General features: G+C 44.5%; 1 protein-coding gene across 1 annotated transcript in view; it reads left to right on the forward strand.

Annotated features, from left to right (window-relative positions):
• The window catches only part of LOC124555160 (nitric oxide synthase, salivary gland), a 693,873-nt gene that overhangs the window by 545,488 nt on the left and 130,554 nt on the right, over positions 1-17,831 (forward strand). The window contains exon 10 of the mRNA XM_047129021.1: positions 93-187. Within this exon, the coding sequence (XP_046984977.1) occupies positions 93-187 (95 nt within the window). The remainder of the gene's footprint in view (positions 1-92; positions 188-17,831) is intronic.

Here is a 17,831-nt window from a genome sequence, read left to right on the forward strand (position 1 = left end):
ATTTCATACATTGTCGCAACATTGTCTACATACGTTACGCACCAACAGAGGCGCAGGATCGGTGGTACCATCATAAATTATCATTGTTACAGGAGCCAGCATGGAAGTCGCATGTGTGGAAGAAAGGACGGGATTCTGGAAAGTGTCGCAAACCAAGACGCAAGTTCCACTTCAAGCAGATTGCCAGGTGAGCTGGATATTTTACAGATGACAGTTGCATATTGCATAATTTGGACTAGGCAGATCTGTAATTCACAGTCACCAGTTTGTATTCTGCAGGCACGTGCCGTTGTATGTCACGAAAGTGTGAATCTCGGATATACGTTCCTGCTAAACATACATAGTGCATGAAACCCATAAAGTAGCGATAGCGTCGACTAAACCCCTATCCTGGCTTTTTGTCTCTTAATCAGTTCAAGCACAGGATAAAAAATGTAACGATTTTTTGAATTACAAATGCATCATTCATATGACAGGCAAATGTTCTGACATAAGCCATCCCTGAAAGAATTCTCGCACATTTGTGCAGTGCAGAATCGACAGAATTTGGTCTCGTTTCATGACACAAAACGAAACTTGTTCCGCGATTAACTGAGCTTTTTCGCCTTTGATAACTTGAAGTAGAGAGTGTAAATGTGAGCACTATATTTTGTTTTTGACCTTAAAGTACTTCCTTTTTTGAGATAATTTTTTTTTATTTTTATCCTTCATTAACAACTGTAACAACTTTACTGAATGATGAGACGCAAAAGGATGATTAATACGAATTTATTCCAGAGTCACCAAAAGGCTCATATAATAGCAGTAGAAGTAAATGGTATGCAAATATGGGCCCCCTCCAAAATAGTCACAAAACATATTTTAAAATTCTTTTCTAGCGAGCCGGCGTATATACTGGCGAGCCACTGTAGCAACACGCCAGTGAACACCTGAAGATGACTAGCAGCCGTCTCGTTGAAGTACTGTGCAGCTTCCACGATATTATCCGACGCGATCCCCTTGAACCAATGAAGCTACTTACCGTAGTATTATCTTATCGAATATCACTGTGAAATTGCTTTAAGCTAACCGTAAGAACATGAATAGAAAACGGTTTGCAATCCAGCAGTAACCGACGGGGCATCCACACTACTTGAAAGAAATGTTACGGCTGGTCGCTGCTATTTTCTACTAACAAGTTGTATCGTTTACAGCACTGGCACAAATCTGCACCCTCTCCCAAACCCGGTTGGACTTAGTTACCTAGCTTATGTCTGTCCAGGATATCTTGAGCAGCAAATAGTCCTGCATAACCGTGAAAGAGAACACGTTACTCCCATGTACAAGATGGGCAAAAGATACGGATATATAGAAGTACAAACCAATATCGCTGACGTCAAACGGTTGCAAGATCCTGGAGTATATTTTAATGAATGAAAAGCAAACTTCTTTCGACGAATCGGCACGGCCGCAGCCTAGGCATTTATTTGCAGAATGAATTCGTTACACCACCGGCAAGCTCAACATTAATGCTGAAAACAATCCCCTAGGCTGTGGCTAAGTCATTTCTCCGCAACAAAGTTTCCTACGGAAACGTTAGTCACTCAAGGTTGAAAGTCTGCCAGTCCTTTTGAAACTGAGTGTTCATATGTGTTGGACGCACCCTCACATGATGAGAGGTTGGGACACGTAAAGCACCCAAGAATATTGTCGAATATGATCGCTTCGGTGGGCCACGTGTTACGTTGCGAGGAGGCATAATGTTGCACGGGCGTGCTGGCCAAACCTTTGATCGCAGTACACAACCAGGTGAACGTTACTGTGAAATTATAGTTCTTATAATTAAATTTTGCACCAGATATTTAACTTTATCTACTATAATGTTGGAATCTGAGGAAATTAATTAAAATTTGTGCTGCGACCGGGACTCGAACGCGGGTCTTCTTGTTTACTTTACAGAAATGCTGACCATTACACCACACCGTAGAAGCGTAAAAATCTAAAGCTCTAAGTCAATGTAATCCAGAGACCAATAGTGCACTTCCCACTGACTTAGAATCATGAAATTTGACAAGAAGCAAGTTTTTACAGTAGAAAAAATTTTCAATTTGTAACTGTATCACAAGAGAAAAAGTTTTCTGTTATCTGACTGTCAGCCTGTCCGTGCGTCTATTAAGACCCCTTTTTCTCAGGAACGGATTGACATATCAGGTTGAAATTTATACTAAGGTCTATTCCCCCTTGGCGGTGTACGAAACTGAAGAATCTAAGTCAATGCAATGAAAACATACGGCCATTTAGTTCACGTACTTAGGTACTCGCAGACTCGCTCATCAAAGATTTTTGGACATCATGGTTGTGGAGATGAAGCAGCGATTAGTATGATTAATCAATTATTCAAAAACTGTCTTAATCGCATTTATTATTATTATACCGCCAACCGGTTTCAACCCGACTGCTGGTGGTGTCACTCCTGTCTACATAACGGCAGGAAACTAGTACACAGGAGTGACATCACCAGCAGTCGACCAATGGTGTAAACGGCCAGAAGATGACCCCTACGTCGGGTTGAAACTGGTTAGGGGTATATTAATAATAAATGCGATTAAGACTAAATGGCTCTGAGCACTGTGGGACTTAACATCTGAGGTCATCAGTCCCCTAGAACTTAGAACTACTTTAACCTAACTAACCTAAGAACATCACACACATCCATGCCCGAGGCAGGATTCGAACATGCGACCGTAGCGGTCTCGTGGTTCCAGACTGAAGCGCCTAGAACCGCTCGGCCACAGCGGCCGGCGCGATTAAGACTGTTTTTGATTAATTGATCACTCATCGAAACCTATAGGGTACTTATCGTTGATATAGACTCATGGAATTTCACAAGAAGCATGGTTTCGCAATACAAGTAAAGGAAATAATGCGAAAAGTAATAACCTGTGATTATACCACAGGAAATAAAGATTTTTCTCTCATTGCTTATCTGACTTCAAACATTCTATAAAGTTTCCAGAATGAAATTTTCACTCTGGAGCGTAGTGTGCGCTGATATGAAACTTCCTGGCAGATTAAAACTGTATGCTGGACCGAGTCTCGAACTGGGGACCTTTGCCTTCCGGGGGCAAGTGCTGTACATCTACATCTACATCTTTACTCTGCAAGCCACCTGACGGTGTGTGGTGGAGGGTACCTTGAGTACCTCTATCGGTTCTCCCTTCTATTCCAGTCTCGTATTGTTCGTGGAAAGAAGGATTGTCGATATGTCTCTGTGTGGGCTCTAATCTCTCTGATTTTTTCCTCATGGTCTCTTCGCGAGATATACGTAGGAGGGAGCAATATACTGCTTGACTCCTCGGTGAAGATATGTTCTCGAAATTTCAACAAAAGCCCGTACCGAGCTACTGAGCGTCTCTCCTGCAGAGTCTTCCACTGGAGTTTATCTATCATCTCCGTAATGCTTTCGCGATTGGATCTTCTCTATCTCTTCTATCAACCCTATATGGTACGGATCCCACCTGGTGAGCAGTATTCAAGCAGTGGGCGAACAAGTGTACTGTAACCTGCTTCCTTTGTTTTCGGAATGCATTTCCTTAGGATTCTTCCAATGAATCTCAGTCTGGCATCTGCTTTACCGGCGATTAATTTTATATGGTCATTCCATTTTAAATCACTCCTAATTCCTATTCCCAGATAATTTATGGAATTAACTGCTTCCAGTTGCTGACCTGCTACATTGTAGCTAAATGTCAAAGGATCTTTCTTTCTATGTATTCGCACCACATTACACTTGTCTACCTTGAGATTCAATTGCCATTCCCTGCACCATGCGCCAGTTCGTTGCAGATTATCCTACCATCTGAGCTACCCAAGCACAACTCAGAATCTGTCCTCATAACTCTAATTCCGTCTTTCCCTCGAAAGGCAAAGATCCCGAGTTCGAGTCTCCGTCCGGCATACAGTTTTAATCTTCCAGGAAATTTGATTCTCGAAAGTCTTGGAATCTCTGCGACCGATATTTTTCCAGTATCAGTGACGATGACAGACAAAAATTGAGGAAGTTCTCGGTTCCGGGAATGGATGAACTGCTTCTGTACATAATCAAGTTCGTACGGAACCGTCAGTACTCGCATAGGGCCAATTTTTGTGGATGAAGATGCGCGATCGTATCGAACAGGGCAGGTGGAATAGCTCTTGGAACGAGAGGATATTCGCTGAATGAACTGGCCTGCCCGTTCCAACGACTTAAGTGTCATCGATCACGTTCGGGATGCGTTGGGAAGACGTGCTGCAGCATGTTGACAAGCAACAATGATCATTCAGAGGTTTTCAACCGCGCTGGTGGCGGGATGGAACTCTGTACCGTAAAAAGCCTTTACCAAACCCGTGACCAACATGGAAGCACGTTGCTAAGCATACGATACCATCCGTGGCGATCACTCATCCTATTAAGAATGATGTGCTACCTGTTGAAATGTCCAGAGCATCATCGTAACCCGCGGCGCCTCCAGTCTACTCATTATTATTGGATAAAAGTCACATTTCGTATTTCTTTTACCTTCTGTACTACACTGCAGCAGTTTTCTCTGTGTGCACTCCAAGTTTCATCAAGCTACACTACTGGCCATTGCTACACAACGAAGATGATGTACTACAGACGCGAAATTTAACCGACAGGAAGAAGATGCTGTGATATGCAAATGATTAGCTTTTCAAAGCATCCACACAAGGTTGGTGCCGGTGGCGACACCTACAAAGTACTGACATGAGGAAAGTTTCCAACCGATTTCTCATACACAAACAGCAGTTTGCCGGCGTTGCCTGGTGAAACGTTGCTGCGATGACTCGTGTAAGGAGGAGAAATGCGTACCATCACGTTTCCGACTTTGATAATGGTCGGATTGTAGCCCACCGCGATTTCGGTTTATCGTATCGCGACATTGCTGGTCGCGTTGGTCGAGATCCAATGGCTGTTAGCAGAATATGGAATCGGTGGGTTCAGGAGGGTAATACGGAACGCCGTGCTGGATCTCAACGGCTTCGTATCACTAGCAGTCGAGACCACAGGCATTTTATCCGCATGGCTGTAACGGATGGTGCAGCCACGTCTCGATCCCTGAGTCAACAGATGGGGACGTTTGCAAGACAACAACCATCTGCACGAACAGTTCGACGACGTTCGCAGCAGCATCGACTATCAGATCGGAGACCGTGGCTGCGGTTACCCTTGACGTTGCATCACAGACAGGAGCGCCTGCGATGGTGTACTCAACGACGAACCTGGGTACACGAATGGCAAAACGTCATTTTTTCGGATGAATACAGGTTCCGTTTAAAGCATCATGATGGTCTCATACGTGTTTGGCGACATCGCTGTGAACGCACATTGGAAGCGTGTATTCGTCATCGCCATACTGGCGTATCATTCGGCGTGATGGTATGGGGTGCCATTGGTTACACGTCTCGGTCACCTTTTGTTAGCATTGACGGCACTTTGAACAGTGGACGTTACATTTCAGACATGTTACGACCCGTGGCTCTACCCTTCATTCGATCCCTGCGAAACCCTACATTTCAGCAGGATAATGCACGACCGCATGTTGCAGGTCCTGTACGAGCCTTTGTGGATACAGAAAATGTTCGACTGCTTCCCTGGCCAGCACATTCTCCAGCTCTCTCACCAATTGAAAACGTCTGGTCAATGGTGGCCGAGCAACTGGCTCGTCACAATACGCCAGTCACTACTCTTAATGAACTGTGGTATCGTGTTGAAGCTGCATGGGCAGCTGTACCTGAACACGCCATCCAAGCTCTGTTTGACTCAATGCCCAGGCGTATCAAGGCCGTTATTATGGCCAGAGGTGGTTGGTCTGGGTACTGATTTCTCAGGATCTGTGCACCCAAATTGCGTGAAAATGTAATCACCTGTCAGTTCTAGTATAATATAATTGTCCAATGAATACCCGTTTTTCATCTGCATTTCTTCTTGGTGTAGCAATGTTAATGGCCAGTAGTGTATGTTACTTGGCAACGACGCATCATGCGGAAGTTCCTTTCCTCCTTAAGTTTTGCATGTCAGTTTATACGTTCGTACCAACTTTTGTGTGAATTACATAAATTTAGACTTTTGGGCACTATTTAGAGCATTTTGTTAGCCGTTCACGGGTCTGTCACATGTCCTCGTAAAGTGGGTTCAGAGCAGCGCGGCAGGTGACCGCTCAAAATCAAGTTTCGGTTGTACTGCTTTTCTTCTGCTGACTAGGGTTGCCGCTGTTTGTCTGCCTCATTCCGTGGATGCACTGGACCGACTCCTGTCCCCTTCTTGCATGGTTGTCCATGTAGACATTTCCCTTGCAGTCGTTCATGTTTACAAATTTTAGCTAGTCTTGTGGGGTCCATGTATTCCACATGATCCAATTATATTTTTCTTGTCTCTATCCATTTCTTTATCTTTTTTATTCCACACTGTTTCCTTACCGACATAACTGTTCATTTTTCCCACATCGTTACTCCTTGGATCTGTCTTAGTACCTTCATTTCCACAACCATTAACTTTTGTTTCACCTTTCTCGTTTCTGCTCCAATTTCTGTTTAACATGTCAAACACGACGCGTCTTTGTTCTACAAATTTCTGTTTTCCCCTCAGTTGTCATCAATTCGTTCCTTTATGTAGTATTTTGCAGGCATCCAGCTACCCTTACTCCCACCGTCACTTGATTTTTCACTTCCACCGTCACGTCTATACAGCACGTGTTTTCGACACTCTTAGTTTTTTGTTATATTGCCCTGAAACTTGAATCTTTTATTTATGTCACCATGGCATCAGTTTCATTTTCCTTCGACATTCTACATAGCGTTTAACTTTTTTTTTTCCTTTTCTTGCCTCGCAGTGTTCGTGACGCTTTTAATTACTTAATGGGAAAAAAAGTTTAGGTCAGGGCTGTTAATGTGCCGTTCGGCAAAGTTGTGGTCTAGCGAGGCGCAACGGCGGGTCCTGTTCGGTGCGCAGCTACTTGCTGGGTTCCGAGCTCGATCGCCGCCAAAGTTCTCCCTGCACGGCCGAGCCGAGCTTTACAAACTTGCCGGAGTGTCTCTCTTACAGAGTGCTCCAAGCACTGCTTTGCTTCCCACGATTTTCTCTGGCGCACCGCACGCAACGCCCTCCTCCCAGTGGGAGCTCCCAAGAAACGAAGAAAAATGCGGTAGTGGGGTATATCGAATTCAAGTGGTGAAGTATTCGTATGTCATAGTCCATTTTTCTAACCCTACCGGTCAGTAAGCATGGTAATAAGTTTTGGAATATTGCCCACTTAAACTTTGCTTTTTGTAAGTTCAGGCTGCATCAACAAGATTGTTAGTTCGGAGCCCACAGCACCTTATTAGGGATGCTCCTATTGGGGGTGGTATGCTTTTGACTTTCTCCAGCCAACGATCTGAATTATTCAAAATTTCGCACTACCTGGTACCTTATCAACAGTATCAGGACACTAGATGTCACGAGAGGCGGGGTCGCCATTATACAGGACTATTCAAAAAGAAAGAACAGAATCCACCTGTTTATTAGAGGCAAACTACAATGAAGAGCCAAAGAAACTGGTACACCTACCTAATATCGCGTAAGGCCCCCGCGATCACGCAGAAGTGCTGCAATACGACGTGGCATGGACTCGACTAATGTCTGAAGTATGGCTGGAGGGAATTGACACCATGACTCCTGCAGGGCTGACCATAAATCCGTAAGAGTACAAGGGGGTGGAGATCTCTTCTCAAAAGCACGTTGCAAGGCCTCCCAGTTTTGCTCAATAATGTTCATGTCTGGGGAGTTTGGTGGCCAGAGGAAGTGTTTGAACTCAGAAGAGTATCCTGGAGCCACTCTGTAGCAATTCTGGACGTGTGGGCTGTCGCATTGTCCGTCGGAATGCGCAATGGGCATGAATTCATGCAGATGATCAAACAGGATGCTTACGTACGTGACATCAGTCAGAGTCGTGTCTAGAGGTATCAGGGGTCCCATATCACTCCAATTGCACATGCCCCACACAATTACAGAGCCTCGACCAGCTTGAACAGTCCCCCGCTGACATGCAGGGACCATGGATTCATGAGGTTGTCTCCATGCCCGTACACTTCCATCGACTCGATACAATTTCATACGAGACTCGTCCGACACGGCAGCATGTTTCCAGTCATCAATAGTCCAATGTCGGTGTTGACGGGCCTAGGCGAGGCGTGAAGCTTTGTATCGTGCAGCCGTCAAGGCTACACGAGCGGGCCGTCTGCAGCAGTTTGCGGAAGGGTTGCACTTCTGTCACGTTGAACGATTCTCTTCAGTTGACGTTGGTCCCGTTCTTGCAGGATCTTTTCTTTCCGGCCGCAGCGATGTCGGAAATTCGACGTTTTACCGGATTCCTGATATTTTCGGTAGACAGGTGAAATGGTCTTACGGAAATTTCCCACTACATCGCTACCTCGGAAATGGTGTGTCCCATTGCTGGAGCGCCGACTATATCACCACGTTCAAACCCACTTTAGCAGCAGTAACCAGACACTTGTAGTCCTATATAGGCGTTGCTGACCGCAGCGACGTATTCTGCCTGTTACCATATCTCTGAATATGAATACGCATGCCTATAACAATTTCGCCGCGCGGGGTAGCCACGCGGTCTAGGCGCCTTGTCACAGTCCGCGCGGCTGCCCCCGTCGGAGGTTTTAATCCTCCCTGGGGCATGGGTGTGTGTGTTGTTCATAGCGTAAGTTAGTTTAAGTTAGATTAAGTAGTGTGTAGGGCTAGGGACCGATGATCTGAGCAGTTTGGTCCCATAAGATCTTATCACAAATTTCAAAAATTTATAACAATTTCTTTGGCCTTTCAGTGTATGAGAGACAGAAAGACATTGCAAATGTCACTGGTCAGAGGAAGTTTGAGAGTTTTATATTCGCATAAACACTATACAGTACTCTCAACTTGAAAGCTATGTGTTGCTCGAGAAACATAGATACGGTAGCCCATTTCAATCTACACACGGATCAACGGGTACGCCCACAGATAAAAGTCGTAAGGTGTGATGTCTGGTGACGTGGGAGGCCAACACCAGTGAACAAGATATTGTTGCTCACCTTCTCCAGTCCAATGTCGTGGGATGCTGTTGTTAAGATAATGCCTTACCGCAAGGTTAAAGTGAGTCAGGGCGCCATCAAGCATTAAAATTAAATCATTGATATCTTCATGCAGTTGAAGGAACAACCAATTTCGCAGCATGCCCAGGTACGATATTCCTGTCACAGTTTCCTCCGCAAAAAAGAAAGGTCCATAAATTTTGTGAACAGAAATGGCAGGAAACACATTCAGTATCTGTGAGTCTCTTTCATGTTCCATGGAAACGCTAGGATTTTGTGACCCCCCAAATTCTTACATTATGGCGGTTTACATTACCCGATAGATGAAACGTCGATCCGTCCGAGAAGGTGAGTCATTGTAAAAGGTGTCCTCTGCCATGTCCTGGAGAACTAAAACGCAAAATTAGAAACCTTCTGTTACGGTCGCCGGGAAGCAATTGCTGCAGTAACTGCAACTTGTAAAGCTCCATATGCAGGCGTCGTTTCATAACACGCCACACCGTTGTTTTAGGAAGTTAAAGTTCCTGGCCTGTCCGTCTTGTGAACATCCGAGGAATCCTTGTGAACGCATCTCGGATACTCTCGACAGTTTCATCAGAAGTGCGTGGACGAACAGTGACCTTCCTTTTGCATATGCAACCAACTTCCAAGAATTTTGTATGCCATTCATAAATCTGCTTGCGCAGAGGCTGCTTCTTGACAACTCGACGGCGGAATGCATGGCTACCCCCGTCGGAGGGTCCAGTCCTCCCTCGGGTATGGGTGTGTGTGTGTTGTCCTTAGCGTAAGTTAGTTCAAGTTAGATTAATTAATGTGTAAGCCTATGGACCGATGACCTCAGCAGTTTAGTCCCGTGGGAACGTACCAAATGTTTCCCCGGTCAGCCAGGACGTTTCACCTCCGGAGTGAGTTACAGCATCGACTTATCTCCAGATCCCAGCGTCCACGTTACTCCCTTCTCCAGTTTCAGCTCTTGAGGAGGAAATGGCCGCCATTCCTCCATAGGCATTCAGACATCTCATTGGAAGTGTTCCCAGCAAGAGAGGGCCACGCTTGACTTCCAAAGCGCTACCTGCAGTCCAGCTAGCACAATGACTGCACGTAGGGAATTAAAAAGAAAGGGTACAATGTTCGAGCCGCCCCACATAACCCACACATTACAGCAGTTATTGTTAAGCGAAGCTTGACGTGGTGGTGTAAATAGCGGCGCCTCTATACAAAGGCTGACTGAAAACTAGTGGTCTGGATTCATGAATCATACTGTACCCCGTGGCAAAATGATGGAAGGGTTTGGGTTTGGGAGCACCTGGAGAACCTTTCCTTTTCCTACCATCATATGTTTCTTCTCTTCACAGCCCCGTCTTCCTAAAAAAAAAAAAAAAGGAAAAGAAAATCGTTGCAAGTTCATACGTATCAAAGCAAGTATCTTCACACATAATTTTTCCACTGGCAAACATGTTGTTGCCGACGTGAGAAAAGCCAGGAAATCACTGTGAAGAACAATTAATTTTAAAACATAATACTTCTTCACATTACAGTTCAAGACAAGTATTAACGTTCGATGTGATGTATTAACGTCTTAACCTACCCTACCATAATATTATGACTTACTTTTAAGTCGACTTCAAAATGATACTTCTTACCTAAACTAGACACCGACAAGACATTATTCACTAAAAGCAGTTTATGGTGGGAACATGAATTTCTTCATTACAGAATGAAAATTGTATCCTAATCATGAGTCTTCGATATGGTGATCATAGCAGAATTTTTTAACGGATAAGCCCTTTTTAATGCATTAAATCACATAAACGAATTCGTTATGCGCCACCCACTCATTTCTCCAATTGACAGTAGCCTACCACATTGTATATTTGCCTTATGTATTTTAAAAAAGAGGTGGCCAACTGCAGCCTCTGGAAACTAAGTGCTACAAGCTGTATAGGGAAACATCAACTGAGAATAGATGTGCAGGAGTAAGTGTTAGTCTGGACGAGATAGACAAGGTGTGGGCACCTTTAGAACGCGTTTAGCCACAAGATGTTTCATAAGGAAGTTTATTCGTTGTACGGGGGGTACGGTTGGGCGCACTCAGCTTAGTTTGCAAACCCACCAACCGGTCTTGTTGAAGCCGAGATGTCTTCTCTTGAGAAATGCGTCCATTAGGACCTAGGTTCAAAAAGGAGTCGGGAAGAGTACAGATGGTAGGTAGCTGCGTGCGAGAGCAAGAGAAATCATGTTCCTTGCACTGGTCGCTCCTCGGCGGCGGTAAGCAGTTTTGTTTCACTATTCGGACGAAACAGAAATTCAGACCTAAGACGCAGTAGGGCAGTGAAATAAATCCAAAGGCAAAAAGCGAAAATTTGTGCCGGACAGGGACTCTAACCCGGATTTCCTACTTCATGCAATCAGCCGCCTTAACCACTCGGGCCATCAGAGCAAGCTTTTTGTCCAACTCAAATTCTCAACTTGTGGCACAGTACACACTACATGGAAAGCGTGCTCGGATAGACGAAACTAGTCCCCACCCGGCACAAATTTTCACTTGTTACCATTGGATTTATTTCACTGCTCGATTTCGTCTGACGACTGAGTTTCCCTTACGCCATCTGTATGTACGGGTGCTGAATCAAAAATGGAATCTCTTCTTTCCGACAAGTCTGGAAAAAACAGAAACTACATACATTATTTTCCCTGCTGGTTGTACACTTCGAGTGCATATGGGTCAGGCGCATCGCCAACAGTTCGTGGAAGCAAACAACCTCTGCTGAAGGGGCGAGCTTAGCTGGCACGTAGTCCACACTGAAATAACACAAGAAGGTAATTTTAAAGAAAAATTGTTTGGGGTAGTAATTGTACTGGCAGGGCTACCTGCATACAATATAAAAAACGGGCACTATCGGAAGAACTGAGGTTAGAACATCGTCTCCAAGTTGGAAAATAGCATACACAACACTAGATAATTACATTATTTCTGCGAAGGAAAATGAAAAATGCTCGGCAAGTGTCGAGCTACGCTCATAATCAGTCTACTTTCTATAACCCTGCTTATTTGAATAATATGCGAATTGTCCAGTCTACATACGTAATTTCGTGAACTAGGATAATATCTAGTAATTGTATTTTATCTTGCGTGCTAAACAAGATCGCACACGTTTTATTCGTATCAGTACTTCATTATGAATTAAATTAAGTGTGCACTTGGTTTTGGAAGGGTATCTGGGGGCGAGGCTCATTATCATCATATTAATCACCAATTTACTGTCAAGTCAAATACTCATCATTCTGTTCACGCATCACAAATGTTACAATAGTGATAAGCACTCAGTACGACATTTTCTGCCTAATTTCATTATGAAGGATTGTATGCGTTGGTAGCTTTAGTTTTGAAGGAGCGGTACTTTACACTCTAGTGTCTTTAGTGTGCGCTAGTCAGTTGTTAACCAGTTGATAGCATAACAAGCCAAAAATTAGTTTATAATAAACAAATATTAGTGTTTTTCTTTATTTTATACATTACAGAATGGTTCTTGAAAACCTAATACTGTAAAAACAGAAGTTTTGTTTCCTATAAAAAAACACACAATTTTATTTTCCACACAACACGTTTCGTGAAATACTTTCGATTATGAAGTTCGTTTTTCACGTATTATGGCATTTTAAGCGTTTTGTTTGCGATGAGTGAGCTGCTGCGTTATTTTGATGCCTTTCCTGTCGCGTAAACAAGCGCAGCTTGTAATTACAGACATATCTTCCCTATAGATAATGGCGAATTAGGAGGTATCTTTTACTTACGGATTTCTTGTTTTTCTCTTGTTTAGAAACTCACACACAGTATTCACGTCTTACCCAGTTCACAGTACACGTTAAAAAGAGAAACAAACATAAGCAGATATCTTACACATTATCAACATAGATACGCTGTTACAGATCTTCCACAGAATACGTACGATATTTTTTAATGCAGAGTATTTATCATACGTAACCTAAAACCATTGTTCACCTTTATACACTACGTAAAACGATTATCACTTTTTTGAAACCGCATAATGGTCTCTCACTGCGATGCATAAGTTTGAAATTTGGCACAAAGGTGCCTGGTCCATTACTCTGTAATGCTGCAAAAGCATAGCTCCATGCGACGTCATCCTATGGCTTGGCAACGCTTCAAGCTCTAAGGTGTCGACTAGGGATGGTGATAAAATATCGATATTTCCCCAAAAATCATCAGTTTATACCGGGAATATTTCCTTTCTCGATATATCGACAATCGACATCATAATGGCAATATTGAGTCCCGATATTTTTTTTTAATATTATATTTTTTCGCAATTTTCAATAAATATTTGGAACTGTTCTTTTGAAAGTGTATTGGAACATAAAAAAATGGTTCAAATGGCTCTGAGCACTATGGGACTTAACTTATGTGGTCATCAGTCCCCTAGAACTTAGAACTACTTAAACCAAACTAACCTAAGGACATCACACACATCCATGCCCGAGGCAGGATTCGAACCTGCGACCGCAGCGGTCGTGCGGTTCAAGACTGTAGCGCCTACAACCGCTTGGCCACTCCGGCCGGCTTGGAACATAATTTTACTTGCACTGTGTGAAGGAGTCTTACTACTTTTTGAGCTTTCATCACGTCCAGAATTTTCGTCTAACTGTGTGAAGCAAGTATAGGTGGCACAAAACAAGAAGTCCAACTGCACTAGAGGGTGGCGGTGAGAATGGAATAACAAGATTTCCGATGTGAAGAAATAGCACATCAGTTGCATTAAAAAAAAGTTTTAACGCAGCTAGTTGCTGAAAATATTGAACAAAAATCTAAATGACAAGTCTGGTCTTTGCGGCAGGTGGAGACCTGTGAGGGGAAAATCAGACGACATTGGCGCTCGGCGTTACCAACAGAAGCTGGAACTATTAGCTTCACCACGCAATTTCCCTATATCAGAGTGATACAAAAAAGTTTATTTCGATATACAGCCAGTGAGAGGTATGAGAGGTTAACTGGAATGAACTGTTGCATGTCAATGCATCATGTAGAAAGTTGTTAATTAAGAACACAACAGTCGACCAAAAAATTATTGTAATACAAACTTTTCATCTGTACAAAGTCTCATTACTAACTTACAAATTTTCAAATTAAGTGTTTTTCTTTCAGTTCTTGCTCTAAGGGGAACAGGGTGGCTGCTAGCTTTTTGATGTACAGAATACCTAATAATAAATCAGTTCTTAATTACACAACTCCAAAACCGGCAGTATAGTTACAATGTGCAGTCGATATTTTTATAGGCCGCATTTAAATTTGTTTTCCTTCTATATATATATAATTTGCGTCGTCAAGTCGAGGGCAAGAAACGATATGTTTGTACATATCGATAAATCGGATTTCCGTTTTTTTTTTTCAAAATATCAACAGTCTTTGTATAAATTTCCTTTACTTCACGTCTATGGTCACGAATTTTTTGTCATCAGATTACTGGTTTCGGATTATAACAGCCATCTTCAGATCTCGGTACTTATTGCTGCTTCAGTTTACAGAGCCTTTTGATTCTGTCGTAAGCCAGACATGGAAATAGCTTCACAACCTGTGAGATGGTTGGCCGGCCGCGGTGGTCTCGCGGTTCTAGGCGCGCAGTCCGGAACCGTGCGACTGCTACGGTCGCAGGTTCGAATCCTGCCTCGGGCATGGATGTGTGTGATGTCCTTAGGTTAGTTAGGTTTAAGTAGTTCTAAGTTCTAGGGGACTGATGACCACAGCAGTTGAGTCCCATAGTGCTCAGAGCCATTTTTTTGTGAGATGGTTGCGAACTGAACAGTGACCGGAATATACCATAAATTCTCTTTACTACACGTCTGTGGTCACAGATTGTGAAACAGTCCTAGTGTCGGCACATTATTAAAAATGAAGACAGCTCAGAAGTTCATGTGAGCTGTAATGTGGGTTGATGATGTCACGTTGGAATCAAATTTCACACAGTTCTGCCCAGCGCCATCGTGGACGTGTCAAAAAATTAAAAGGTCGTCACACCCCATCTTACCCAAATTTCGCCCCTTCTTTTGATGCCTCTACGATGGTGGACAGAACAGCGATATCTAGGGCTGAAATAACGCGGTAAGGGAAGGCCCAGAGAAATATTTCAGACATACCGTCGTCTCAGACTCGACACGACAAACTCTCAGAAGATGACACAAAGTGTGTCAGGTAAGCCATTCGAAGACCCTTAGGTGGCAAGTAGGCGCAAGGCATCTGAAAGGGTGTCCACAAGTTTCTGACGGGTACATTTTTAGCATGCTGCAAGAGGCGACTATTGGGAGAGCGGAAGTGGAGTTGATTCTGTCTCATGAGGAACTCTCTCAGTTCACTCCTTGCCGGTTGCCAGTTTTCCTTGGAAAGATGGTAGTGACCTGTTGTCGCTGGTAAGCACAGTGAAAGAAGATCCAGAATTATTTATTTCCATAGAAATACAAGTAACGTGCCTCAGAAGAATAGCGTCGTAAGCGGCCTTGAGCCCGCTCAAGGCAGGTGACACAGCACACCTCGTTCCGGCCGGCTGCTGCAGTGGTGGTTCGCCGCCTGCGGTCGCCCCGGCACGGGCTGTACTGCGACGCCGCGGCAGTGAGTGACGGCAGCGCGTATATTAAACATACATACGCCGTCTTGGGGGATGCTCTGTTACCTCCCACTCACCACCCTTCTTCGTCATCCGCCGTACTGCTATGACGGTTGCCGTGCAGTCGTGGAGTTCGACGATAGTGGCCTGCCGTGCTGGTAGGCCCTATTTAGTCCGCCAGAATCTTAGGAACGATGGTGTCCTTGCATAAAAAGTTCTCGGTTTACTTGCCGCGTCAAATTTGGATAACATCCCAAGCTTTCGATGACTACCTCCGTCGTCAGGGGTAAAACTGACTGTCGTGAACCGGTGAGGCTTCCGCTTTTATAAGCAGTGGACGGCTTCTCATTGGCTGGATGACGTCACGGCGAAAACGGCGCGTACCGAAGTGGCGGCCTCTATATCCATAGATTTTCTTTGTGCGCGTTACCCAAGTTGCTTGCAGTGCCATCCATCGCAACAGGCGGAGAACTGCGAGGAATGTGAGAAGTCTCTCTCTGCCATCTTTCTTTATCAATTGCGCGCTTCCATGCACTGCTGAGTGCATAACCGGAGTCTGTTCAAATTATTTTCACGGAGTCTAATTTCAACTGCTTCCCTGACGACAGAGTCCTAATAGTTTGAAGCGTGAGCAAGTACTCTTGTTTCATCGAATAAAATCTTATGTTTATTTAACAAACTGTGCTCAGCCACCGCCGACTTTTCTAGATACCTGTTTTTCAGGTGACGCTGATGTTCCACACAGCGATCGGCAACAGTTCTTAGAGACTGGCCCACATAATTTTTGCCACACTCGCAAGGAATGCTGTAAATTCCCGGTACTCTCAGCCCGAGATTATCTTTCACGGGTCGCAACATCTCCTTAACCTTCCTGGGTTGCCGGAAGACTGGTCTGATTCCCTGCCGGCTAAGGACTCTGCCGATCTTGCTGGTCATTGCACCGCAGAATGGTAGCCGCGCGATGTGTTGGTCCTCTTCATCTGTTCCTGATGGTGTCCTGATTCTGTTAGGAAGGAAAGGCCTCCGGATCCTCCTATCTGCAATAGAGGCAGACTATGGTGTTGAACTCTGCGATTGGTGTTTATGGCAAGGTAGCCACCTCTCCCAGGAGCAGCTGTCGTTGTCCGTAACACGCAGGAAATCTACGACAGATTTTTGTCAGACTCCACTTACCTGCAATCATGGAGTCGGGCGCGAACGTCATGTATGCCATCGATCCATCTGACGGACTGCCTCACGAGCTAAACTGCTGAGCTATTTATGGAGTTAAATGTTTACCTGCTGTCATTCGTTTTGACTATATAGGGCTTGCTGTTACGAAGACATCAGTGGTTTTCCTTCTGCTGTGCTTGCTTAAAGAGTTTGTTGTAGTATAGGACCGGTTCGTAGAAGCTCATGGTACCGTTCGCCGCCTTCGCCTTATTTCGTCACATAACGAAGGTGAGGTGACCGTGTTTGGCTGCTCTGACCCACTACATTCTGCTGAAGTCTCCTGCCTGGGTCGCCAGAAGCGCCGATGTTGTATTTTATCCTGACTCAGTCTCGGTAGCGAAATGTTTTCATTGCGCCTGCTTCGTGTCGACATTGCCAGCATGTAGCGAGATACTTTTGCTCTGGGACCGTGACAATTTTACTTGATGCACTGCCCCATCCAAAGTTGGCGTGCAACAGTGTTCAACAAAGGTGCATGGGTGTCACGGACAGTGGTGCCGAACTAGGGCGGTCTGACAGAGAGATGGTTTGCCGTCTTATTCACCCACATGTCAATGTTGCACCCATCCGTCATCACGTCACAAGACGATGCGAAACAGGAGGTTGAAGAAACATAAACACACTTCGCTGCTTCAGATCACGTTCAAATTCCGTCGAATGGTTTTGAACGGTCCCGTTTCCAGGCTGTACACCAGAGCAAGAACTGCGGTCGCATTACACTACAAAGGGTTCACATTACGTTCAATGGAGTTGCGGGCCCGGAATGTTCTTAAAGCAAGGTTGTATCGTCCGGGAGGTGTCAACAGTGTCGGAAGTTATCAACGACGTTGCCGTGTTGCTCTTCGCACTGCGAACCGTGGTTTTCAACAGCGAAATGTGTGGGGATCAACGCCACAAGGGAAGGAG

This window comes from Schistocerca americana, chromosome 1, assembly GCF_021461395.2.
Source record: "Schistocerca americana isolate TAMUIC-IGC-003095 chromosome 1, iqSchAmer2.1, whole genome shotgun sequence".
Lineage (NCBI taxonomy): Eukaryota > Metazoa > Arthropoda > Insecta > Orthoptera > Acrididae > Schistocerca > Schistocerca americana.